We start from the raw sequence: 26,937 nt of genomic DNA on the forward strand, positions 1-26,937 counted from the left end.
GAGCTAAAATTAGAATACAGAATAGTAGTGTCTTGAGTTCAAGAAGTGTTGCATAGTAGCAGGTGAAATCTCTGATTCTGGTAGAATGTGCTGTGAGTCTGCATTGGATTTGACTGTCAACATTTGGAAAAATGACAAGAGGACTACTTCAAGAAATCTTCTTTCATTATATTAGGCCGTTCTCCCTATTGATAGTGGGAAGAAATTGGTCCTATAGGAGACAGCTGCTTTGGAAGACTAATAGATGAGGCCATAATGAAATGTTTTTGTAAGGATGTGAGATCATGAAGACTATATGATCCCAGTTTGGAAGTAGTCAGCAAGTCAGTGTAATAACACTTTTCTTTTTCTTCATCTTCTTGTTTAAAAAACAATCAGTTAATTTGAAATAGAAATATTTCAGATATTTGAAATATAAATTAAAAAATACTGTTTGAATTATGTAAATGTTAAAATTGTAAAATAATCCTGCAAAGTAATTTGAAAATAAATGTTCTTTAAAATGAAGTACTAGATTTTTCATATGAAAAATTCATTTCTGTAGTCAAGCATGAAAAATGGAGAGCAAGAGAAAAGCAAGTGAACGAGCTTTGGGTAGTATAACTCAGAATTTGCTTCAGTGCAAGTATGTTACCAAAGATCAGCTGAGGCAGTCCAGGTGGTAAAAAAGGATTTAAAAAAAAAAACAAAACCAAAAACCAAATAAATCAAAAAAACCAAGACTAAAAGTTACTATAATCAAGATTGGGCCCTTTGTGTAATCTAACCAACCTAATTCTTTTGTTCAATAAAGAAATAGCATGTTTTTCCTGTTGTCTTTTGGCACTGATGGCATTTTGTGATTCTTGTTAAGTATATCAACGAATGTCTTGAGTGAATCAGATCTTCTATTTAACAAATGCAGGAATTCCATGAAATTATTTATTTTTTCTGTGCTGCTTGGATTTAGAGTAACTCGACCTATTTGATATTAGGTCAGTTTTAAAGCTGTTAGGAATCTATTAAATAACGTGTTTGACCACTCATTTATTTTTCATTAGTTCTGTCTCAGGAAGAAAATGAATTGGGGAAATTTCTTCGATCACAGGGTTCTCAGGATAAAACGAGAGCAGGAAAAATGATGCAAGCCACAGGAAAGGCCCTCTGCTTTTCTTCTCAGCAAAGGTATATGTGTCAGAATTACTGTCTGATTTACAAAGTACATGGGATAGTGGTAGTTGATTCACCATTGGCATAATTCATTTTCCCATTTGAAATGTGTGAGGAGCCAAATGATAGGAATGTTATTATTGACCAAACCTGCTATAGTATTGGCAATATTACTGGCTTGCTCTGTGTAGTTTTGCCTGATGCTGTTTTTTGTCTTATGGACCTGCTATGTCTGTGTATCTCCAGATGCCCCATCTGTGCCTGTTCAGCTCAGCAGTTCTAAAGCTGTACAGGTGCGTCTGCACGGCCTCTCTAGCAGTGGGGTTGTAAAGGAGCTGATGTCAGGTCCCACTCCTGCTTGGTGGCACTTCTCACTCTGCAGAGAAATGCTACAGCAAGCTCGTTGTGGAGGTGTCTGGGTCCTGGGAGGGCAGGGAAATGCTTAAGGGAATGCCTTTTTCTGGGCCATGGAGTCTCATACCTCAAGTAGATGGAGGAGAAAGGAGGAGTCTGAATGCCATTTTCTGCATTAACCTTACACCGTGAAGTCTCCCAGGAGAAGATCCTAGATCACCACCGAGCTCATGTAGGTTGGGTAGAACCAAATCAGTAAAAGGTAAGGAATCCAGAGGGACACGCATACACACAAACACATGCTGTTATCCAGAGCCCTTGATGTCTCACTGACCCTGTGTTTGCTCAAAGAGTTTAAAAGTAACAGTACCTGATGGCATTATGAGTATTATGATGCTTTTTTTTAACAGTATTGGGACTGTGAAAGTTTGAAATTCACCATCATTTGCAAGGGAAAATTCTATTCCATGGTGTTTTACAGGATTTTTTGGGGCTCTTAACTATTGTGATACTTTCCAGCTTTAGCTTAACAGTGCAGCTGTTTGGCTCAAAATAAAACATCGCATACAGAGCACTGAGAATTTGTATGTTTATCTTGGACTAGAGTTTGGTCATTAGCGCATCCAGTAACAGCCACGAGTGGGATCTTTAAAACACATGTAAGGCACCTTTGAGCAAAAGTCCTGATGATTTGCTTCTTTATAAAGCTTATCTGTTTATAGAAATCCCAGTGTGTGACATGTCTACATAAACTGAATTTTCCTTTGAGTGGCTGGGTATTTGTAGAATGAGGAAAAAATGTGGGGGGAAAAAAAAAGCCACACTAAGAAGTTCACGTTTTATTGTATCTCTTACTCAATGCATTTTTAAGACATCTTTTAAAATAAACTCATATAAAGATAAAACCAATTGTCTGTCTTCTCTTGAGCCATCCTCAAGCTCATGTTGAAGTTGGGACTGCTGTTATTTACGCTGCATGCCAGTAGCCAGCTCAGTAACTGGAGATCAAGAAGGCACAATTTGCTGCTTACTGGAGCTGAAATTAGAAATTCTGTTATGCCTAGGAAGTCCCTAAGTAGCACATTAAACTAACTCTACACTGGTGTGGAACTGATTGAACCCACCCCAGTGAGGTGGCTGCTGACAACCAAGAGGAAAGGAGAAGCATCAGGAGGAAGCAGAGCAAAAGTTGCAGTAATCCTGTCTAGTTCTGAGATCCCATTAGGAGCTGAAGTGATGGCATAGGGAAGACAACAGTGTCCCCTACTGCCTTTCCAAAGTGTAGTTGCCAGAAGAAACATTTAAGAAAATGCCTAAAACCTTCCAAAAGATAAACGTCCTTCAAAGGAATTGTTCAGATTCCTTAAAAACAAACAAACAAAAAAAGGACAAAAATCAGATAATTATCTACTTGACAGATGACTTCTTTATTTACATGTACATTTGAAGATTAAAAGGCTAATGGAAGTGCTCTTTCTGGGGCTTAACATGACAATCCTGATACATCTGTGGTGTGTATCCAGTAATAAATTACCTCAGGTACATTTTTAGAGTTGTAAATGCAACTTGCAAAGAGGAATGTTAATAGCATACATACAAGCAGCTTGGCTAACTAAAATACATATATGCATTGGAAAAGGTTCCTTTTCCACTCACATGTGTAATTGAAAGGTCACTACTTGAATAAGAAGGTTGCAAACACAGTATTCGTGCAAAATTATCCCGTTCATGTGTACCCGCAGCCAAGCTGTAGAACCATCTGAACATACACTAGCACTTAAGTGAACTATTTTGGCTGCGTATGTTTTTTTGATTGCTAGTAAAGTGTCAGTAGTTGCATTAATCCATCTGCCTTTGTGGAACAAGCTCTTTAACATGTTCCTTTCCTTCCTTTCTTTCCTTCATGCCTTCCCCAGATTAGCACTGCGTACGCCTTTGAGTAGATTATATCAGGAAGTGGAGACTTTCAGATACAGAGCCATCTCAGACACATGGTTGACAGTAAACCGAATGGAACAGTATCGGACTGAATACAGAGGAGCTCTGCTTTGGATGAAAGACGTGTCTCAGGAACTGGATCCAGATCTTTATAAGCAGATGGAAAAGTTCAGGAAGGTATGAAGTTTCCTGTAGTTTCCTAGAAGGGGATGGCTGATGAATGACAATGAAGCATGGTTTTGATTCTTCTGAGGAAGACATAATTCAGCAGCATTAAGGATGCTATTTATCGTAACTAATCTTTTCTGTGTGACAGAACTCCAGTTAATCTGATACGGAATATAGTGTCCTTCACAGAGTGGGCTGTAAGGAAAGGTATGGTAGTAAGAAACAGCATTTTTCAGTAGTCTATTCAACTTCAGCCTAAATCTTTATAATTTAAATAATATGTATTTTTAAATACTTAGCTGTGATACCTGAATGACTAATGGAAGAAAATATGTCTGCTGTCAGCCAGGCAAGGGAAAATTGATTTTTGCAACTAGAAAGTACAGAATTAACAGAAATGCTGTAATTTTTGGGTGCAGTTAAAGACGAGCATTTTCAAAATTGGCTATTGTTGGATTTTGGGGATGAGTTGCAAATTTGGAACTCGTGCAGTTCAGCATGACTCTTGGGCAACTGCTAAACACTAAAGCTGCTGAGAATGCACTCTCCATAAATCGTCTTCATTCAGTGTCACTCAAGTTTGCTATACTCCTCCCTTCCCAAACAGCTTCCGAAAGTCACAAGTCCTAGGTGGTATGCAGGTTTGCTACCAGGTGCAAGTATAGAATTTATTTGGACTGATGCTGTTCCAGTCAGTTCAGGAGTGCTCACAAGAATTTCACATTTGCTAGTGAGGCTCTAGAGCCAATTTTGTTAAAAGACTATAATGTTCACAATTTGTTGTTTATAAATCTTGACTATTAGGAGGAGTTAGGATCCTAGGTATAACATGGTGGCTTGTGCTTTGACTAAAGGCAGTAAAAAAAATTTACAGAAATTGTGTGATAATTGAAGCAGAGACCTAATAACAGAAATTGTATTAAAGTGTACATGCATGTGTTTGTGGCTTAGAGACAGGTAATGTACAAAAGAGAATCCCTGTTCATCGATGGCTTGAGCAGTCTGTGACTGAAAGTGTTTGGAGATGAAAGATACTTAATCTGGGTTTTTAAAAGCTTGAATAAACCATCCTAACGGGAAAGGACGGGCATGCATCTAGGCTGTGCCATTTCTTGTAAACTGAAGTGGTGACAATAGCAATTAAGGAAGGGGTGGAACAAATGAAACCACAGCTAGTCATCTAATCTTTGTTTAATGCTTCGGTACAGGATATTCCTGTAAGTCTTGTGGCACCAGACATGTATTTTATTATGCCTTGTGGGAAATGCTTATAATGGCAAGTTCTTGCAGGTAAAATAATTGGTATGGTCTTGGCCTCAGCCAGTTGCTTATGTATGATGTTTGATTTATTAGAAAAACACTTAAAAAATGGAATGTTAGAATGAATAAAGCAGTACTGGTAATGGTCATACAAAATTGATTTATAGCTTTCTTGCAAAACAAATGCTATGGAAGGTATAAATTATATAAATGGCAAAGTAATTAAAATAATGTATGCTTTGTACAGTGAGCTGCTGTAGTTAAAAAGTTAGATGTGAAATTTCAGCCATCTTGGGTTGCTGTGCTTCAAGGTCAGCAAAAATAAGGTGGGTCTTTTTTTTTGAAGCTCTCACGAAACTTAGTAGTAAAAATGTGGAAGTACTAAGTATTTTGAAATATTTCTAGGTCTGAAATGAGTTATATTCTGACATAAAGAAATAATGAATGTAGATTCTAAAATTCTGTAGCGTTACCTCAAATAGTTTAAAAAAAAAAACTTGAGAAGGTCTTTTGAACCTTTTTTTCTTTCCTCCGACGGGCTGTCAGCTGAAAACCTTTCAGATCACATTGTAATGCAGAGAACAAAAAGCTCTATATTTTGTAGCCGACACAGTAAAGAAATGCCCTTGGTATCCACTTCCCTACATATCCCATCTGTGCAACAGGCACATCAAACCAGTCTTTGAAGATTTTAACACTTGCAGAAAGTAAACTTTTTCTTTTTTCATTTTGGGAAAAAAACCCCAACATTACAAAAATAAAATCCTCAAGAATAATGTGCCTAGACAAGACACAACAGTTTGTTTTTAGTGCTTTACAAATGTAGTAGGCAAACAAAACTAATGGTGGATACTGTAGTCCTAAATAATGAAAGTAGAGGAGTTATTTTTATTGTCTTTTTGTTCTATTCTTGCTTGCAGATCTTAATTGTGCCATAGTGTGGCAGTGTAATGCTGGGTTTTTAGGGCTTATTTTGAATCTGTAACAACAATTTAAGACGTCATGCTAGTTTTGTGGTGAGAAAGATATCATAATTACTGATGTAAGGTTTTTGGTTCTAAAGTATACCATCACCAGAGAGAAGTGTTTGATGTGGAGGTGCATATCTAGTGATACACCAGCAAGTAGTTAATGAAGCTGATGCTGTTGGAGCACTTGAAAGAAAGTTTTCTTCAGACTTCTAATTATAAAAATCCTTAGTATTACTTTAGTAAACATCTCTTTTTATTTCAAGTAAATAGTGCTGGTTTAGTGATCTTTAATGCACCTAGTGCATCAGCTGTATTTATATCACTTGGTTGTAGGACTGTTATTCAAGTATGTAGCCTTTTATAACGTAATCCTAAATGTATCATTATGTATACAGATATGGTGCTTGTTTTTGGAGACCAAAGCTAAATCAATCCAGATGGGTTTTTTGTACCTTCCCTCAGAATAGCTCAGGCTAAAAGATCAATAGTTGAGTCAGTATTTTCAGAGCTGATAAAATCTGAGTTAAAACATTGGCGTTTTTGTAGCTCTCTTTCAAAACAATGAGGTACTTGAAAGAATTTTCTAATGCTGTTCTCAAGGCATCAGTCTAAGTATGTGACACCCAGCAATACTACCACTTTCAAAGTATCCCAGAATGCTGCAGAACAGCCTTTTTATATTGTTATTTAAAGATACCCTTGTGATTGTAGTTACTTGAGTCAAACCAAAGAAACAGATGAAGTATTTACTTTTGCCTGCAGAGTTCTATAAATGCTATGTATCTTCATTCTTTTTTTTCCCTAATAACAGTTTTTATGGACACTCCAGTGCTGTTCTAGATATAGAGGTCTTCCATCCCAAGTTCAGAGTTTGAAGTGTTGCTTGAGAGAATCTAAACAGCACCTTGGCAATGCTGTGATATTTAAAAGAATTTGAACGAGAGAACACCCCTTCACCAAATTCTCCACTACTGATCAGGTTTTTAAGGTTCTTAAATGCAGGCTGTTTTTTCTGTCTGGTGACTGTACACTATAGCATGAGCTCTGCCATGATGTTGTAAAAATATAGACCAAATCACCCAAGTGCTGATAGTCCCCCAGTGTCCTTCCTCCAGCTCTGAAAAAGTTAACCTTTTCCATGCATTTCCTGAGAAGGAATATGCCAATATGCAGAGTGATAGGCTGTGCCATGAGGCAATAGCCTCCCATGTGCAGCCTACAGGAACACAGAAGAGGCTCTGCTGTTCAATTTTACTTAGCTAAGCTAACTCAGATGCTTATACAGTGCAATATAGACAAACCTAGACATTACAGTGCCACCTATAACAAGTAAAAAGTGAGAGCTGAAAAAATTATCATGCTGACCTGTAAGCGAACTATAAGAAAAATTACATCTGTGACATGGCAGCATATATATCATGCTACATTGAAAGACCAAATGAATGCTTTCTATATTTTTTTTTTTTTCACTTCCATCATTTTTCTACTCCTCTGCTTCCCCTTCATTCTGAGGCTTGAACCAAAGCTGGAGTAGCTTTCTAAATACCTACTGGCCATGCTGGGATCCCTGAGACAAGCCGCACTGCAGCGGTGTACTGAGAACTGGGTACCTGGGGGCTTGGGCTCTGTCTCGCCCTGTTATCTAGTCCTCTCTGCTTTGCCAAAGCTGCTTTCCTAGGAGCTCTGCTTCTGTATGAACCAAACGAAGCTCAGATCGGAGAAAGAATAGGTTGAAGCTGTGTAAGGGTAAGGAGTGATGCATGGGCTGCTTGCAGCAGAGCTTTCTAAATGCTATGATATTCATCTGCTTGGAATACAGTGCAAGTCCTGTATCTATAGTACTCAGATATTACAGCAGTAAATATCTGAGTTTGTAAAACAGTATGTATGAGATGGGGTACTGTCTGGAAAAAGAGTTGGGTTTTGATCAATATATTTGCATGGGATCTGTGGGAGGAACAAGTAGCATGGTTTGTGCTGTGCCTCCTTGTTCTGGAAGGTTAGAAAGGCCCTACCCCACAGTGCAGAGCCCTGAACTATTTCAGTGGTGTTAAAGAAGTGGAGTAGATCCTACCATGGATGAGAATTGTCAGAATATTCCCCAGAAGATCCTGAACAATTGTAGGACCCTTAATGCCTAGCAGTTACTTTACATGCAGCTGTCGAGAAACTTGCAAGCTTGTAGCTGAGTTGTTGGGCACAGATTGTCTCGAGTTCTTCCTAGTTGTAGCGCACTATATACTTGAAACAAAATTAATGCCCTTAAATGGCATTTTAAAGATAAATCTGGCAAGAGAAAAGGAAAGGCGGTGAGAAAAAGGAAAGTTCAACAAGAAGAACTCATAATGATATAACAATAACTCAAACTGTTGTTTTTATAAATGTACTAATGTAGGGAGTGGCTGATCTATGCAAGTTCTCTGTTAAATGTCTTTTAAGAAATAAAGGTTAAAGCTTGTGTGGACAGCTGGGGAATAATGAAGATCTAAATAAATCCATTGATTAAAAGGTCAGAAGGGAAATGCTGAAGTATATGTATTCATTGTAAAGATCTCAGCAAGTATGGATACGATACATCTGCCGCAGCCTTACAGGGAAGGCTGTTCCCCTGCTGTCCCCTTGCCTACTAGCACTGCATTTTGGCTTGTGTGATGATGAAGGGGCTGCACCCTGTTACAGCATCATCTGCTATTCACCTATCTATTAACGTCAGCTGCAAACAGACCTGCAAACCTGGAGGCACTGTGGAAATGTGCTGGAGGATTTTTTCTTTTTTTAATTCTCTGTTACATTTGAAAACTCTTGCAGAACTGAGAAAATGCAAAAAGCCTAGGGAAGGAGAAAAAACAAATATGATGCTGATCTTTGAAATAAGAACCGACTTGGCAGTTGCCAGCCTTGTATACTTAATTTCAGTTCCTGGTAAAAAAATGAAAAGAAAATCTGTAGGCAGGTAGAGGCTAACAAACTGAACAGTAGGTAAACAACACAGGTTTATAAATAACATTACAGATTTTTTTTTTGTTATTTTGCGTTTTTAATCAAATTATTAAATTAGTAGGAAAAAATTGCAAATCTGGATTGTTGCAGTTTCTTATGAGTGGTTACTGGAAAAATGAATTTAACTTTGGTAGAAAAATAAGAGCTCTCAGGAGCTGAGAGTTGAGAACATTGGCTGAGGGACACTAAACAAAGTTTCAGAGGATCATAGAATATAAAGACGGAAAATACCTTAAAGATCAACTAAACTCTCTTCCTGCCAGGACAAAATTGTGCATTTGTAATATATTTTCCAAGTGTTTTTCTACATATAATAAATATAACTCAGTTTAGGGTGACACTATTAGAAGTTTTGTGGATATTGGTGATGTTGTAGTTCGATTATTAAAAAGTCAACCAAAAGAAAATGTGCTAATGATAATTACATCTGCAGACGATATTGAGCTGGAAAGCCTTTTGGTTTTCCATGCAGCAAAGTCTACCAGCGTCTCAAAGAAAAATGTCTTTGGCTGTTGCAGTCACAGTGGTGTAATCAATAGACTCTCAGCTGCCATAGTTACAAGTAGCAGTGTAAGTGATTGATGTTTAGAGCCAGCTATGGTAGTCACTGTTTACCAACTTTGGTTTTTAAAAATTGGAGAAGAGGAAAAAAAAAAAGAGAAAAAGAAAAGGAAAAAAAGGTTGTAGATAGTGGTTGTCTCTGTTTCTTTTTAGATGATACTTCCATATTAATTTCCAAGGTTAACTTCATCTGAAAAACTTAAAGCACATTTGCCTATAGGTGACAAAAAAGTAGGCCTTTGCATGTGAGAGAGCAGGTGATGATTGTTGTGCTCTGGAAATGTCAGAAAGATCTGAGTAGCTTTAGTAGACCACACATTAGATATGAGATGTGTGGCACTATAATGTGAAAAATAATGTTGGCTGTCATAATGCCTATTAGGAATGTGAGATCGTAAAATCTATCACTTTATAGTCCATCTTTATCACTCTTGGTTCAAAATCTTCCTTAAAAGAAAAAAGCCCCCCCAATCTGTTTGCTGATTTGGATTTCTGCTGCTCATTAGATGAATAGGTGAGATTCCAGGAGATCCAATAATACTTGCTGTGAGATAGCTGCATACTATAAAATTAGTAAGACAGTGTCACACTGCACTCTGAGATCCACATCTTAGTGTAGCAATGTGATGGCAGAGATAGATAACAGCATGCTTTTGCAATATGATGATAAGCAACACCTACACATATCACTTCTTGTGACATGCCGGTGCCACCAAGAGTATGTTTGGTTTCATTCTGGTAGGGAATAGCAGTAAGAACATTATTTTTTAAGTGGTTTTTTAATATGAAAGCATATGGTGTTGGAGATGTTAAATTTAATAATTTACCTGGAAGTTATGGTAGTGAAAACAAAACACACAAGAAGTGCTCTTTATACAAAATTGTAGGTTTTGGTGTGTCATTATTGTCTCTCCTTGTAAAAGCAGATGGAGTTTCAGTGCTGGGCATGTTTTCTCTGTGCAGTTTCTGCTGTAATGTTTTTTCCAGGTTCTCCAATGTCAAATTCAGTAACATTAAGTGGAGAAACCAAAACATTCCAAGATACTTTACATACAAAGTGCTCAAGCATTTTAAGGCAGTTGTGAAAGATGCACCTTTTTTGAAAACGTGACCTTAAGCAGAAATGTTCTTCACAGTGTAAGCATTTTATAGTCTTATAACTTTAAATTACTATTTCAAGTAGCATTTGTAAGAATCAGGATAGACAATAAGATAAAATCAATTATTTTCTGAAGCCATTTCATGTATATTAAATATCACTGATGATTGTTACTGGTTTAAAAGCAAAGTAATAATCTGTGATGGAGATGCCCTTTTAAAAGCATAAGAGTATGCCATTTAAAAATAGAAACAGGCTTCTTGGAACAGATTACATCATCTTAAGAGGTATTGCTTGTAGAATGTAGTTGCTCCCAGAGATTGATGCTTGCCCTTGAGAGGCGCTTCATCATCTGTTCAGTTATTTTTAAGAAAGAAGAGTCTGAGGTGAGGCTCAGCACAATGGCTGTAAAATAGACTAAAATGACATGCTAGACTACAGATACAATATATTTTTTAACAACCTTGTTTCATGTAACCTAGCTGAAATCAAAAAAAGGAAGACAGTTGGATTATTGTGCAGTTTCAGACTTCAGACTATTTATTTCAAGAAAAGGCAGGCAGACACATCCTAAAAATTTCTATTCACATAATTAGCAGAACTTGTTTCAACAGAATACAACAAATATATAAAAAAAATCAGTGATTTAAATCAGTAGTAATGTTAAGTCCAACTTTAACGTATAAATTATTAGCCCCAATATTAAAAAGGCACTCTCAAATATGGTGTGACAAAAATTAAACTCCAAGAATTTTTCTCATATCTAATAATTATCGAAATGTGTAAGCATTAAATGTAATATTGAAATTTTTTAAAAAAAAAGAAAGGAACAACTGAACACTGTTTTCACTTAATTATTCTGCTGTGTTTTGGTCTTAAAATCACAAAGAAAAGATGATTACCTAGACAATTTCTATTGCTCACATGAAGACTCTAACCCTGTAAACTGGTCTGTGTGGGCAAAGCCCCTAACCCATGTGGATCCTTATGTGAATTCAGAACCTAAATGAAGTGTAAAAATGTAAACAGAATAGGTTGTGAAAGGAGAAATGAGATTTGGAAAATTCCCTCAGCCTTAATAATCTGAAAAGGCTAGGAGAATAGCTAAAGAAATATTTTTTAAAAATAAATGAAATACAGATGTGACCGAACTGAGAGAATTCTGCAGGAGAGAAGAATAAACAGGAAGGGGAATACAGCTGTTGGGGAAAACATTGTTTACACAAGAGAACCAAGTTTTTCTATGGTCACCACTGCCCAGGAATTCTTCTTATACTTTCCTAAAATGCCTGGGCACATACATAATGTAGTCCATCTGCTTTTACTCCATAAGGCCTTTGCTGTTCAGTTATGTGCTACATAGGCTCTGAATGATTACAAAGATGCTATGTTTGATTTTTCTCCCTCACTTAATGAAACCAAATTGAAGATAGAATTAAGAAAAAAAAGCAAAAACCAAAACAAAACCAAAAAAACCTCAAACTGTTCTAACCAGGAAAAATGGTTAATATGCCATTTCATCTCTGTTTTAGGGATATTCTACCTGAACCCTGCTTAGATTTCAAATGTTTCTGCTGTGAAGTCTGAAGAGCACTACAGAAAGATTTGGGGTTTTTTTTATAAGTACAATCTTTCTGAGTTTGTATCTGGACAAAATATAATTAAATTATTTTGAGGGAAATAAGGCATACTTATTGATGTATTAAATGCCAACCAGGAAACTTATTAATCATCGTGTATTTATTTTTCTATTTAACAGCATTTTCAGTGCAGGTAATATCATGTAACTTAGTTGTGTTTATCCCTGGTAAACTGGAGCAATAACAACGCACAGGATTATGTACAACAGACATTGTGTTACAAACGAATCATGATTATTAGTGGGTGCCATTTCATATTCTTGCTGAAAGAGGTTAAATGGAAAACAAAACCCAAAACCTCAACTATAGGACTTCTACTCCTGCATTAGCACTGTAAGCAGAGTAGCTTTGCGCTCAGGACAGTGAGAGCATCTGGGGACTAAATATTAAAGGCAACTTGGTCATCATGGTGATCTTGTTACAGGTATCTTTCTTGGAGTGTTGGTGTCACATCCAGCTAGGATTTGCAGCATATGTGTCAGTGGCGTTCCCTGGCACTTCATACATCTGCCTGTCCCACCCCCCTTTGCAATGGCCGGGAGGATCTTGCAGGCCAGCTTACTATTTTATGGTGCTTTCACTGGGGAAAATGTTACTGCACCTGAACTTGAGCTTTTCAATTAGCTTTATTTACCTAATTCCAGTTTATTCACTCCCCCCATCTGCCTACTTGAAGGGACCCAGAGTCAAGTAACAATCTTGCTCAGGCCCTGAAGAGTTTAAGTTGGATGAAAGAAATTAAAAATATAAATGACATTTTCTAACTATGAGGACATTCCACATAAAGGATTCAAGAAGACCTCCAAAATATCTTCAGTAAATGAGATAAACTGAACTGTGTAATTACTAGATGAATAAAATCATGGACATAGTAGAGAGATTAGTTTTATGCTATATTACAATTTTCTTTACATCGCCCCTCTGGTCTTTCAGTATTCAGAGGAAGTAATTACCTGTCTCTGTTTCCTGCAGGGGCTAACTGTCTAATTGCTCTCCACTTGCCAGCATCCCTCCCTGCGCCATGTATGCCAACCATCCTTTGCTCTCAGGTTGTCTAATATGATTAACGCAATTGAGTTATGATAAACTCCACACTTTTAACTCTAAGTCCAGGTTACTTCTGATTTAGAGCTGAACATGATCTTTCAGACCTGAAAGCTTATATCTTTGCTTTTGCCATTTATTTTGGTCAGCCTGCTTCTTGCTACAAATCTTTGCAACCATTTTTGGCAACTTGTAGCCTTTCATCATATTAATAAAATGTGACTCTTTGTTTTCAGACTACATAAAGTTATTTGCATCTGTGCAAGGAACTGTTGGATTTTACCAACTTCCTCATAGTCATTTGAGGAGAGGAGACATTCTAAGTTACCAGGACCAAACTCTTCCCTAAAGAGGATATATGTTCATGCACAAAAATGTGCACCCATTTGCAGTTTAGCATAGTATATGTCCAAGCACGCTGTTGTGGTAATTACTCACAACTGCAGACTGACAGATGTGTGCTCACTACTAGAACTACATTTGGGGCTCGTAATGTAGAAGTCTATCCCAAAACTCTGAGGTAATGCTACTTAGATGAATGTTGTCCTGGTTGCAATTTGAGTCTTCTGGTCACAAGAATGGAAGAATCATTGGTAATTATTTTCTTTGTATGTCCTTGCTGCAAGGTCTGTATAGTGTCAATATGTTTTTTTTCCTTTCAGCCTAGTAAAGCACACATCCTGGGTTTGACTAATACTGAAACTTGTTACCAGCAGAAAATTGAGGCATGTATCTAGGCTTCTTAAAGCAGAAAAAAGCAGACCTTCTAGCAAGGCTAGAAGCTATATGTTTATTGCCTCCCCTTCGTTTAAATGGTCATTTCATGTTTGTTCCCTTTTAAAAACAACTTGCATATTGATCCAAGCTGTAAAAATGAATAAAATTACGGCGAGAAACCTTTCCATCTTAATAGCTTGAGGAGCATGTAATGTTCTATGCTAGCTGATAATCAGAGAGTAGCCGAAAGGTGTAAGCTCTGAGGGGTAGAGCTGCTGTCATACAGTTTATTCCTGTAAAGACCCAATGTGGATGAGTTAGGAAGAGAGGCTGCGTGCGCTCTGGCTCTTGGCTGTCACATACCTGACTGCATGACAACTCTCTCCTTTGATACAGTTTGAAGTTAAACAGATTAACCATGAGTAGTTTGTCTTTATGGAGGAGAAGCCTCCTGCAGCCAGCAGTGGTATCAGCTGGGATGTAGCTGCTGACTGCAGCCATCTGCTTCCCCCTGTACCCTCCTTTGGAGCAAGAGCTACAGCTCTTTGGGTCAAAACACTGCTGGGGTTGGGCCCTACCCTGCATACAGTGTGGACGCATTCATTTGGAGCTGATGTCTTTCTGCACAGGCAGGAGATAGGGAAGTTGGTAGGTAACATGTAGGGAGCATGGGGCTACGTATTTGAAGAGTGGGGGAAGAAGATTTTTGGGAAGGAAAAGCCAGGAGTACATATAGCCCTTTTTCCAGGGAAGGTGTATGGCTATGCAGAGATGCTTTTCTGAAAGGTGATACCTAAATGGAGCTGAACTGGTGCAGAACTCTGTGTAAACTCTCACTGCGTTTTGAGAATAGTATCTATCAGTTTAGCTTAAAAATGTATTTTCCCCAACTTAAATTCAAGTACACAACTCTTAATTTGAAATGTCTTGTGTAAACACGCTTAGCATCTTTTTAATTCAAAATAATTTTTAAAACAGTTTAGTTAAGCTGCAGAAAAGTAACATACCTTCTCCATTTCTAGCGTTGTGGGCTCGGAGGCTCTTGAATCTTTTAAGATGGGGTGACTCAGTAACGTTTTTTTGCTTTGCCTGATTTTTATGTTGTGCTGTGATCTTAATTTCAATAATGATTTTGAGTGTGGTTCTGAAAAATTGAAGACTGTTGCTGCTTTCAGCTTCTTAGATGTAACAAACTTTCCTTCATTTTACAGTAAATAGTGGTTGGAGTTATGAAAGTGATCCACATCTTCTGTGAGTTGGTTGCATCCTGTATTTGATAGAAATTTTTTTTAAAAGCTGAAGTATTGCCTTTTCTGTGTATATTCCATTTTATGTTTTGTTGCAATGAACGCATTGCTGGTAGAGCAATTGCATTAATATTCTGGAACTGCACTGTGCTGCTCTGTTTGTGAAAGCTGTTGTGAGGCTTAAAGCTAAAGATTTTGTTGTCTGGTTTTTGGCTGGATGAACTTGCTGGATTGTGCTGAGAAACGTAACTTTGATCAGGGCTGTGTCCAGCTGCTGGATAAGTGGAAAGGATTCTGCAGAGGCTGCGCTCTCACCAAATGACGTGCTGTGTCTGCCTGCACTGGGCCTGCTAGAAGGGCAGAAATCGGGAAGGAGGAGGAAAATATCTCCTTAATTCGTGGTAATTCCTTAGAAAAAAACTGCAGAGGTTTTCTGTTGCTGTTGGGCTGTACCTTTCAACCTGTTTTTTTTTCCTGTGAAGGGACTAAATTATTTTTTAATAATGGAGGAGGAAGTGTATTCCTGTTGCTGCAGGGCAGCTGTTCAAAAAGTTGTTATTTAGCACAGAGAGCAATATTACTTGCCACAGATAGTTTTCATGTCTCAGAGAAATTTGATTTGGATGGAACAAAACTTCGCTGCTGCAAAGACACGTTTGGATCCAGGTCTTTGCGCTACCATAGTATTGATAGTAGGGAGGAAAAGATGTCAAATTCAAGTCAAAAAAGTTAAACAGGCAATGAAAAAACCACATTCTCTTGAGACATTTTCAGTTAGAACACCTTGTTGATTGAATAGCAGGAAGACTTTTGGCGATTTAGAGTATCTTTAATTGATGGGCCTGTTCTGATTAAATATCTAACCCAGTAGTAGGGCTGCTCCAACAATACTTATTTTTAGCAAACTACCTTCTTAAAAATAAAAAAGAGGAAAAAAAATTAGCTATATGTACTTTTTCCCGGAGGATTCATGTTCAGTGCACCACTGTTCAGTGCACCACTCCCCTCTTAAATATCATGAGTAAAAGTTTCACTCGGCAGACAACCCTCTAGGACTTGAGCGAGGAGTGTTGCCTGCACGCTTGGGCAATGAATGCTGGAAGATAAGCTAGGCATGTCCAGGTAGATGATGTAGGTTTTGGCAATCCATTTCCAAAATTCAAACCCCAGGTCTTAATATATATGTAGACTTCTGTACTAGGGGGTACAAAACTTTATGAAAGTAAAGTACTGAGATCTGAGCTTCTCTCTGCACTTCAGTTATAATTGTAGAAATGTTGGAGCATCTCAAAATTGTCCCCATCCCTTCTGCAAATGAATCTGTGTGAATGCAAAGCTTACATACTGTCATACAGTTACAATATGTGAAGCATTTGTACGTGCTTTCTGTTATTTAGGCATGTTTGGGCGTAGGCAGTGCTTGAATACCCTGGCAATTGAAACTGAGCACTCTTACAGTTTTAAAGTTATATAACTCGGCGTGCTTTTGAATTTTGATAATGCAAAATCTACTGTTACACAGGTGTTACAGAGATTACTACCTTGTTGGAAAAGCTCGTTTGAAGTATCTGTGCTGCCTTAGACCACAGAACAGAGAGTTCTCCCACCATGAGAAGGCACTGAGCCAGTCTGAATCCAGCATAGCAAACTCACAAACCCGCCTTGACCTGCAAACATGCCTCAGGGTTACCTTATTCTTAAGGATGGGCACGTTAGTTCAGACAAAAATCCACTGTCTGTCCATCATCTGTCTTCATTGGTGACCAATGCTAGCAACCAGGGAGCTGCATAGATAGTGGCATTTTCTTGTAGTACTGTGACCAGTGGAGGCATCATAAGACATAGTACTTGTTTTTTTTCTATAAAATTGTCCAGTTGCCTTTTGAACAAAGGTAAATTCTGTCCATCACAACAGATCACTGTGATCGGAAAGCTGCCCTACTGACACAGGTGTTGAGTAAAGATCCACTATACTTGTGCTGAGTTCAAATGGCTAGTTTGGTATAATGCCCTCTGGTTCCTGTGCTGAAGTCTGGTCTTTTACAACTTTTGTACGTATGGTATGGTGGACTTCCATCATACTCCTCCTTAGTCATCTCTTTTTTCTGGGCTGGAAAATCCTAATCTATCAATCTTTTTACAGAAACGAATTTACATCTTTGATCAGACATTTCATTCTCACCCACTTTTTTTTCCCCATTGCTAAGCCTGAACTGATCTGCTCTTGCAGATCCAAGTTGGCTTTGAGTGGAAGAAAAATATGGAGTGAAAAAAAAAAAAATCTTCTTGTCACTGTATAATATTTAGGGAATCACATGCATAATGTGCGAGGAGGTTCTCATTTTCCCCACCCCTAAAGAGACACAAGGGAGTTGGAAAAAGTACATTATAAAACAGCAGGAATAAACATAAGGCTGGGAAGGAGGTGAGGCAGTAGGAAAAAAGAAAGAGAGAAAGGAGTAAGATAAATGTGTATGTGTTTGCATACAGGAGAGAGGGAAAGCTACTTGGTAGGATTCCATTTCTGTGACGGCTGTCATTGATGAATATATCAGAAGATGGTACAACCATCCTTTGTTTTTTGGAGGGGGAAAAAAAGGAAGAATATTCAAGCCAGCCATAACCTTATATCCTCACAGGGGTCAGAGAATTGCTCACATCTGCTGACTGTCAGTGGTTATGAAGTAAGCAGTTTTGACCATGGCTTACTCATTACTGCCAGGCTGGAGTTAGGTGGCGTGTGAGCCAACAGGCTCAAGGCCGTAAAATTTTTACAGGCTGAGTACTGAAAAACTTAAGAGGGAAATGTGGCATGTGACACAAAGAGCAAATTTCATATTCTACTGAATAAAATCCACGAAGAAGTCATAGTGCATGTCCACAACCTGGCTGTTTGGTAAATAGGATATTTGTTTAATATCTTTTAGAAAAAAATCCTCTACTGGGATTTAAAAATAGCAGTAGTTAACTCAGTGTATCTAACAACATCTTTTCTTATATTTTTGTATTGCTGTAAAAGAAAAAAAAAAATGCAGCAATGCTCATTAAGCACTTTGCTCTTTAACATTCTCCTCTACCCAGGACCATAGGCATGGATTTCAAACCAGGAAGAAAAAGGCAGGCATCCGACCCAAGGTGCCGAGAGGATAAGGACAGGGCTAGAAATTAGGACAAGGTTACATAGGCAGGAGAAGAGAAAAGCATGAGGTTCTGTGGTCAAAGAAGAGAACAGAGAATGGAAGTAGTGGTTTGTCTGGGATATATTTGTATCCCGAGCACAACGGCTGCATCTCTAGTGACTGGAAATACAAACAACATGACAGTGTATGTTTGGAGTTCTAGATTAAGCAGCTCTTTTGTATTCATCTCTCTTGTATATTTAATTCTTTTCTCCTCCCAGGCAGCAAATTGCCAATTGCAGCTCTGCAACTAGATTTGCAAGGTTTCTGCAACAGTTTTTGTGAAGATCTTCTGTAAAGATGTAGCTTAGCTGTCAGCCAGTGGCAGTAGTTTCTTGATGCAGTTTGAGTGAGCACAGATCGCAGTCCACATCTCTGGCTTGAAAAACTGGAGAGGGAGAGTATCAAAGTGTGTAAGATGTAACTTGAGGATTAGGGGAAATTACTTGAGACGAGTTTTTTCTAAGTCAATCTGTCTCATTTAACAAAGAGAAGATGAAGAGTTGGCTAGACCATGTTATGTAAGTTGCTAAGGCTCCTCAATCTGCTCATCAGGAGTTTATCAAGAATCATGGCTTGGAAGATTATGCTGGATGAATTCAAATGGTAAATAAGGCATGAATTTAAATACTTATGGTTATTATTAGCAATAAAGGAAATTGTTTTTTTTTTCCTGCATGTCATTTAGGTTAGGATTTATGAAGCCTAGCTTCAGACATCTGCTGTGTAGATGTCTGCATTTAAACTGATCAACAAGAGCTCGCTTTATAGTCCAGTGGAGAGAAACGGGCTCTTTTAGGGTAACATGAACCAAACTCTAGTCTCAGTTGTTTGTGTTGGCCAGATTTCCATCCACTAAAACAGATCACAGGGTAACAATGTAGATGTTGCTGAGCTAAGCACACCTAGCATGTCTTTCTGGAAGACGTGCCTTAGGGTAAGTGCAGGAGTAATATTTTGTGATGTTAATCTATTGATTTGTTCTGGCCTTAAACTCTCTAGCCAAATACATGGCAACTGTCTAGGAACACTTTTCTAGAAAACTTCCCAAAACTGCATCAGGTATGAATGACCAAGGGGATAGGAATCCTGCTGTGCAGAGGGACAAATTCTGGCAAAAACTGAGCCAAAATAGTGGCTACAATTTTGAAGATTATTATGGGAGTTATAATGGTCTTCCTCAAAGAACTGCTGAAATGGGCCATATCCTGTTAGGACGTATTGAAAATCACAGAGAGAAAATATGGGATCCTTTTTGGTGCTTCCTGGAGCTTAAAACTTTGTTACCCACAGATACCTGAATGTTTCTAATAAAGTGTTTTTAACATACTGAAAAAAGTAAATCAAGTGTAAGTTTGTTTTATTCAAAATAGTATAAAAATTGCAGTATTTTAAAATAGTAGTAGTTAAAAAACTAATGACATCTGATGTGTGTTTTTAAAACGGTGAAAACTTAATCCAACACAAATATAATAATCTTTCCCTATTACATGATTACATTGTTTTCTAGGTGGATAAGGTTTTAACAGTTGTAATTGCTAATAGATTTAAAGTATAGAACATTATCATCCAACCTTAAAAGATTTTCAGGTGGTTCTGTTCCATTCTGGGAGATGATACGCTAATGATAAATATATATATGAAAGTATGTATTTGTCATTTAGGGTCTAAGTAATGCAACTCTGCAAAGTTCCTTCAATATAGCTTCTTAAAAACCTCCTAATTTTTTTCTTTTCAAATTATAATTTATTCAGTGCCTCAGGGCAGCAGGGCATGTTAGAGGCAGAAGTAAGAGCTATCAGAGTATGATCACTTTCCTAATGAAAAAATAATTAACCCCCCAGTTGTTCTATAGCATAATACAGCATCGCAGGCACAGATGGGAATAGAACACCAAAACCGTTCTTTTATTTCTATTAATTTCATGGACTTCAGAAATTCTTCTGTTTTATTATCAGTTGCATGCTACTGCATAGTAATTTAGAACTGTGTGTTGTATCAAAGCTATCATGTGTCGGTGTAAAGTGTCCATGTGCAATTTAGTTCTGTCATATAATCCTTTCCTTGCCTGGTACACAAATATTCTCCTGTCTATAGCATCTTTTTTAGCCCTTCCTGAGAGGGACAGAAGGAAAAGGGAGAGAGGAGTTTAAAATCCTACGGCCTTACCCATGAGAAATTGCAAAAAACGCCCCCCACAAAACTTGGAATTTTATGTAGAAAAGTTCAATTTTATCTTCACACCAGTCAGGATATGTTTATATTTTTATTATAAATCAGTATAAGCAGGGGAAAAAAACCTCCAAGCCCTTCAGACTCTCTAAATTCTCAGATCAGGAGCAAGCTGAAGGCTGAAGTTTGCCTGAATGTGTTATATCCAGACACCCAGTGGCAGCTCTAATGCTTTTTAGCTGATAGATGTTGCAATAGAAAAGTTCTTAGTAGACCTGCGTGTGTGTGCGCATGCACGGGTGTATAACGCAATGAAGGGCATTACAGTTTAAGAGAACTGTACCACAGAAATGATGGAATGGTGTAGGCTGTTCATGGTCCTGTTTAAAAGACAGGGATCTCTAGTTGTTTTTTTTCTGCAAAAGGGAACAAGTGGCTGCTATAATGTTATAATGTTCTGGTGGGGTAGACTGCACTATCCTGGGGGGCAAGAGTCGCTCACCCCTGTGGATACCCAGCTTACTGGCTTGTTTTCCCAGCATAATCCTAATGTAAGACCCCTGTCCTTCAAACACTTGAGCTTGTGCTTAAGTATTCCATAACTCTGGGACAGACCTGTAATTTATTCAGTGCTTTTTGGTGTTGAGAACAATGGGACCCAGTCTCATTGAAACCTTCAGGAACTGCTGTAATACAAATGTTAAATAATAATGGGCAATACTATTGAAAACAAAGGGAATACTCACATATTCAAATGAAAATGTGAATTATCATCAGAGGCTATTGTTCTTGTGTGTGAATTAAACTATTACAGCTGTTATTTTGTCTCCCATTCTGATTGCAGAGGTAGATGAAAAATCCTGTTTTGACTAAACTCATTTTTTGAGAAGGAAAACTAAGTGTAAGAATGATTCTATCATGCAAATTCAAATAGGGTAGGATTGTGAAAATAGCTAAAATGTAGCAGGCTTGAATGATAAAGTTTGCATGAAAGCTGCTGGGTTTGGGGGGATAACATTTCAGTTATGATGTGACTTTTTACTAGTTCTTTTCTCTAGACCGCTTCGTCATAGAGTAAGAAGAGAAAATACATGTTAAAATCATGGAGATTTGATTGTTCTGACTAGAAACAAAAATGTTGTGATTAAAGGAAAAAAACTTTTTACCAGCGCGTGATGACTTTATGGTCGTTCCGTTTGTAGACAATTGATGTTTCAGATCAAGTTGTTTGGCAGAGAAACATGATTGTTCTTAGTCCCAGTAGATACACTGAAATGCTGCTACTGCTACACTAATCCATATTAAGCTGCATTTTTCTATATTCTGTTATGGAGTGGTATAGTGTTTCTTCTGTCTTCTATTTTTCTTTTTTTCTTTTTTCTTCCCACCCACCCCCCCACCCCCCTTTGCTGTACTTTAGCATTCTTCCTCTATTGCTCACATTCAGTTCCAGGACTCTCATGAGCATGCTGCAGCCTCCAGTGAGAAATCTGAACAGGTGAATTAGATGCTTCAATTAAATCTAAAATCTCTGGATAATTATGGCAGGTAATTTGCTAGTAGATATTTGCAATTATTTGAGTATTTGTATTGATTTCATTGGATTATGTTGGATATCACTGTGTTTCTGTTGAATATTTAGTTTGTTTCTCACCATGAATGTTTCAGCCACTAGAAAAATGGTCTTTGGTGGCTGAAAAGTCCTTGTGCTGTATTGTATCTTGTGATAGACTTGCCTTGATCAAGTCTGTATAAAATGAGAGTTTTCTACCACTTTAGGATATCAGAAAGTTGTGCCAGTTTCCTTTCCAGAATCTTGCTCTCTTACCATGCAATTAGCCTGATACACATTTAATTCAGCTTTCACTTATCTACATTCTTTTCACATGAATTTACTGATACATTTAAACTATCTCGACACAGGAAATTTATATTTTTGACAGCCATTTCAAAGTGTTATTTGCTTGTATTGCTGTAGTGACTGGCAATCTGAGTCACAGGTAGCAGCTTCACTCTGCTAGTCTTGCATAGGAAAAGAAGAAAAAGGGAGTCTTTATGGCAGGTGTACCTGCAGGTTTTCCTCTCCTCACACAGACATAACTTCTCTTTCAAAGCTGACACATCGGTTGTTCTTGGGTGGCAGAAAGGCAGACAGTACTTTTGTTGCTTTCCAGAGTGAGACAGGTAAACATGCAATGGTAATTAAGTCCTTTATATGAATTGCAACATGACTGCAAATTTGCTTAAAGAAGCTTAATAGGATGAGTTGCATGGGGATGCGTGCACAAGCGCAGACGATCATAATTAAGTCCAAAATGGCAAATTTAAGAAATGTGTCATTGGAACTCATTATGCACTTTAAATTATCTAAATTTATATCTCAAGAATAGTTTCATTTCTTGAACAAATCTGATGTGCATCTGCTCTACTTCAGACCTAAGACATATTATTTGGATTTATTATACTGTCCAAGTAGTTTTCCTTTTTAGCTAGGCATTTCTCGCTTTATAAATTTCATCTCCTAAAATTAATTTTTGTGAGTGTTTCTCATCAGATCATAAATGAAGATTTTAATAACCAAGGCTGAAGCAGACAAACAGAAGTATGCTACCTCTTCTTTAACCATTGTTCTTATGTGTTATTCCTACACATTGATGGAGCAGAGATTTGTGAATGCAATAAATACTATTCCAACCCAAGGGAACAGTTGAGTCAAAGTATAGCCTGCAAAATGTAGAACATACCAAAGCACACTGAAATCAGGTTTAGTACCGTGCAAGACGTTGGAAGTCCTTACATTGCACATGGAAAAGTTTAGTTACAGGCATTATTTTGTATAAAACATTACCTTTTCTGTTCTCCGACTACCCAGCATCAATCTTGAATTTAAGGGGAAAAAAAAAAAAGGGAAAAAACCATCAGCAAGTGCTTATATATGCTTGTGTAAAAGTATAATGGGTGCTTCTTGTCATAACACAACTCAAGCTACGAAGTTATTACAGTTCTGTGGGAGCTGAGAATCTAGTTCCTTACGCTTTCTGTGCTATATGCAGAAATGCTGTAAGATATGCTATACTCTAAATACTTTGTCCTCAACCTACAGCCTACTTCAGTTTGCATTTAATTTTCATGTAGTCTTCACAACGATTAGGTATGCCAGAAGGTGCTATGCTTATTTAATGTAGAGATTTGTGCTAATTCCATCTGTTGGTAGAGTTTACCCAGAGCCCCCAACAGGAAGGTTTGCTATACTCCAGGCATTTTTCCCTCTTGATTTACTTACCCCCCTCATTCCAGCCTATACACACGCTGTGCATGCTTTTCAGATCGAGTAAGTGAGAGGTTGGGTGACAAATTAGACTGGAAGCATCTGTTTCTGCTGTTGGAAATGCTGAGACAAAAATGTACTGTATATAAAGTGAGTTAGTGCATTTATCCGACGTAAATTCATGTTGGAGATGATGCTTCACTAGCTGAATTGTCCCTGAAATTGGGCTACTACTAGAAATAAATTTTGCATTTTATGGTAGACTAAAAGAAACAAATAACACAGATGTACTGTAGAGGACTTAAAGATTCTTTGAAAATACATGACAAATATGTATTTTAGTAACTGAATATACTGAATAGGGTTTTTTAACTGGGTCTGAACATTGCTTTTTTTTTTTTTCATGTTAACACTCTTGAAGATTGGGACTTTTCTGTTTGAATACAGGTTTAAGAACCTGTGTTAGCAAATATTTGCCCTTACAATCAGGCATACCAGAATCTGACTTTCAAGCCCCCAGGATTTAGGATTTTAACACTTATTTATTTACTTACTTACTTATTTATTTTAGGCTTTTAAAATTATTTCAGTTTTATCTGGTACCTTACAGTTTATCAAGCTATTGATTTAATAAGATATTGCTTTCCAAATTTATGTTTTGTTATGTGCTTGCTTTAAAGAATTCTATTCCGTAAATATTGTACTTAGATGTTTGCATTGGGAAATTAAAAGCAGGTTGCTCCTGGTTGCTGCTTAGAAAAAGAAGAGTAATAATCTTTTTTATAACAGTAGTACCATAAGATTTTCTTGTACAGCATAAACCTCACAGCTAGCACCTACATTGTCAGATGCTTAGGAGCTATTTCATCATAAAACGTCTAAGTTGCATTTGGATCGGTGCAGCTCTCTTACAGTCAGTAAAATCCTGACACTTTTCAGACCAGAATTTTGAAGAAATTTTGTATGTTCAGCTTTAATAAAGTTAAATATATGAATAAAAATTTGCAGGACTGAGACCACAATGAGGTCCTGTTTCTCATGTCTTAGAGAGTAATTGCAGAGAAAGGAGAAGATTAGTATGTATTACATCAGCTTTCCTTTGAGTAGAAAACCAAAGGTTCATTCTGATAACTTGTGTGGTATTAAGTAGATTATGCTTGTAAGCACTAACGTTTTATATCTAATTCCTGAAGCTACAAGTAATCTTAAAAGATGTCTAATAATAATTTGAATTGAAAACGCATTTATTGGCACACATAAAAGGCAAAAGGTCATGCTGATGTAGTATGCAGTGTTCCTTCTCAGCTGTCCTGCACTGCTGTTGCAAAATGGAGAGTACTTCTGCTCCATAAACTTTCAGTATATCAAAAAACCTAAAAGCATGCTTAATTTAATAGTTCTTATAGTATCGTATCTTCCTTGGTTGGCAGGAGAAATGTGTGGCATTTGGTAACACAGCATTAAGTATTTTGAATCATCTGTATAAGCATGTCAAACATACAGGTTTGTATTCCCCATTGTGTTGTGGATCACCTCTTTCTCTTTATGAATGCTCTAGCTTTTAAAAGAGACACTAATTACATGTTCAGTTAAGATAAATGCTGACATTGTTTCTTGCTGAATATCCCTGAAGACTGTATGCAGGAAGACTACAACTCAAACTTTACAGGTTTTTTGTTTTCTGGATTTTTTCTCTTCTTTTAAGGAGATGGAGACATGAGGTAGACCCAAATCCCAGTCTCTTGTATAAAGTCCTTGTGCAGACTTGTAGTTGTAGAAATTTATAATTACTTTTAGCAGTACTTTTGTTTTTTTCTTGTGGCCCGCCATCTCTGAGAGAGTATTTATATTCCCCAGAACTAACAATCTTTGCTCACTTGGACTATCATTCTACAAAGCCACAGCTGTTCTTACTGTGTTTTCACAAGCACTATGATATACTGAATAGGAAAGGGATTCTGATCACAGCTGCACCATTGCAAAATATAGTTTTGTATTTGACGTGTTTCCATGTGTCAGTGGAAATTGAATCAGTTGAATTTGTCTGGATTTTCATGGCTGTAACTGAGATCAGAATTTAGTCTCAAGTCTCACTAGGTTTTTCAAAGCCCTACAACATCTCTTACTTAAATACCTTCCTGTTGTAAAAATTCTTGCTGGCAATAATAAGCCATAAGGTAATCTCATGTTTGGATTTCAGTTAGAAGTCCCTTCTTGCACAGGCCCATGATTTTCTTCACAAGTCTCCTGTTTAGACCAAAGTTGTAAATCCATGCTCAGTCACTCGGAGCTAAAGCAAATAAAGGATTTGAAGACCTAATGCAGGACAAAGGTGTGTTATCCAGCACTGGGTAAAGCCTCCCCACTGCTTCTGCCACTGCTCCTGTCCTCCTCTGCTTGCTGCCTAATTATAAGCTCTTTACCCACCTGCTATTTTGACTAGATAGTTGTGGGTGGGATGGGACTTCTTCTGGCATGGGTAGCATGGTGCCTCACTTGGGTTTCAGCCAGGCACAGATCCTCAAGCTAAAAGAAGTAGTGTAAAGTCCCTCGAGGATCCCAAACTAAGAGGCAGCCTCAGCTCATGCCAGTGTAGTTCCGACTGGGTGAGGCTTTTCACAAAATATTGTACTTTGTAGGGGGATATCTTGGCAGTAGCTGCTCCTTGCTTTTTATATCCTAGCTCAGCATTTGTTATACTTGCCTAAGGAGTGGAAGCCATGGGACCAATTTCCTCCTTCCTGAGGGAATTCAAATCTGTCTCCACCTCACCAAATCATCTCCTTGTTATCAAAGAACTCTTCCAGCTCTGCACAACCCTCTTTGGTTTGAAGCTCTTCAATATACCAAAACAACAAAGCAAGTCAATAGTAGGATGTTGTAGTCTTGTGGTTAGAGCACTGGAACAGGTCAGAAGTTTGAGATGTAGTTGTTATTAGGAGAACTCAAGATTTGTTCATTGATTGCTTGGTGTAATAGGTGGAGTTGTCCTGGAAGACTTCCCCTTTTAGATGAATGCACGAACCACAAAGCTATTTTATAAAGGTAGAGTATCACTGCTGTTTCTTTATTTGGTGGGGAAAAAAAAAAAAAGTTTTTTTTTTCTAGGCATCATCTTTTTCTGCAGTTAAAGTCTCACCTGTGAGATGCTGCATTTATCAGGAGTTTTG

At 37.6% G+C, this 26,937-nt stretch overlaps 1 protein-coding gene across 6 annotated transcripts in view; it reads left to right on the forward strand.

The window, feature by feature from the left end:
• Positions 1-26,937, forward strand: part of ICA1 (islet cell autoantigen 1) — a 78,758-nt gene that overhangs the window by 19,509 nt on the left and 32,312 nt on the right. For all 6 annotated transcript variants that reach the window (XR_012672675.1, XM_075143676.1, XM_075143679.1 and 3 more), the window contains 2 exons: positions 1,041-1,164; positions 3,420-3,618. Coding sequence is in view for 5 of the 6 variants with exons in the window: in XM_075143676.1 (XP_074999777.1) it covers positions 1,041-1,164; positions 3,420-3,618 (323 nt within the window). In the remaining variant the exon portion in view is untranslated. The remainder of the gene's footprint in view (positions 1-1,040; positions 1,165-3,419; positions 3,619-26,937) is intronic.

This window comes from Calonectris borealis, chromosome 2 (assembly GCF_964195595.1).
Source record: "Calonectris borealis chromosome 2, bCalBor7.hap1.2, whole genome shotgun sequence".
Taxonomy (NCBI): domain Eukaryota; kingdom Metazoa; phylum Chordata; class Aves; order Procellariiformes; family Procellariidae; genus Calonectris; species Calonectris borealis.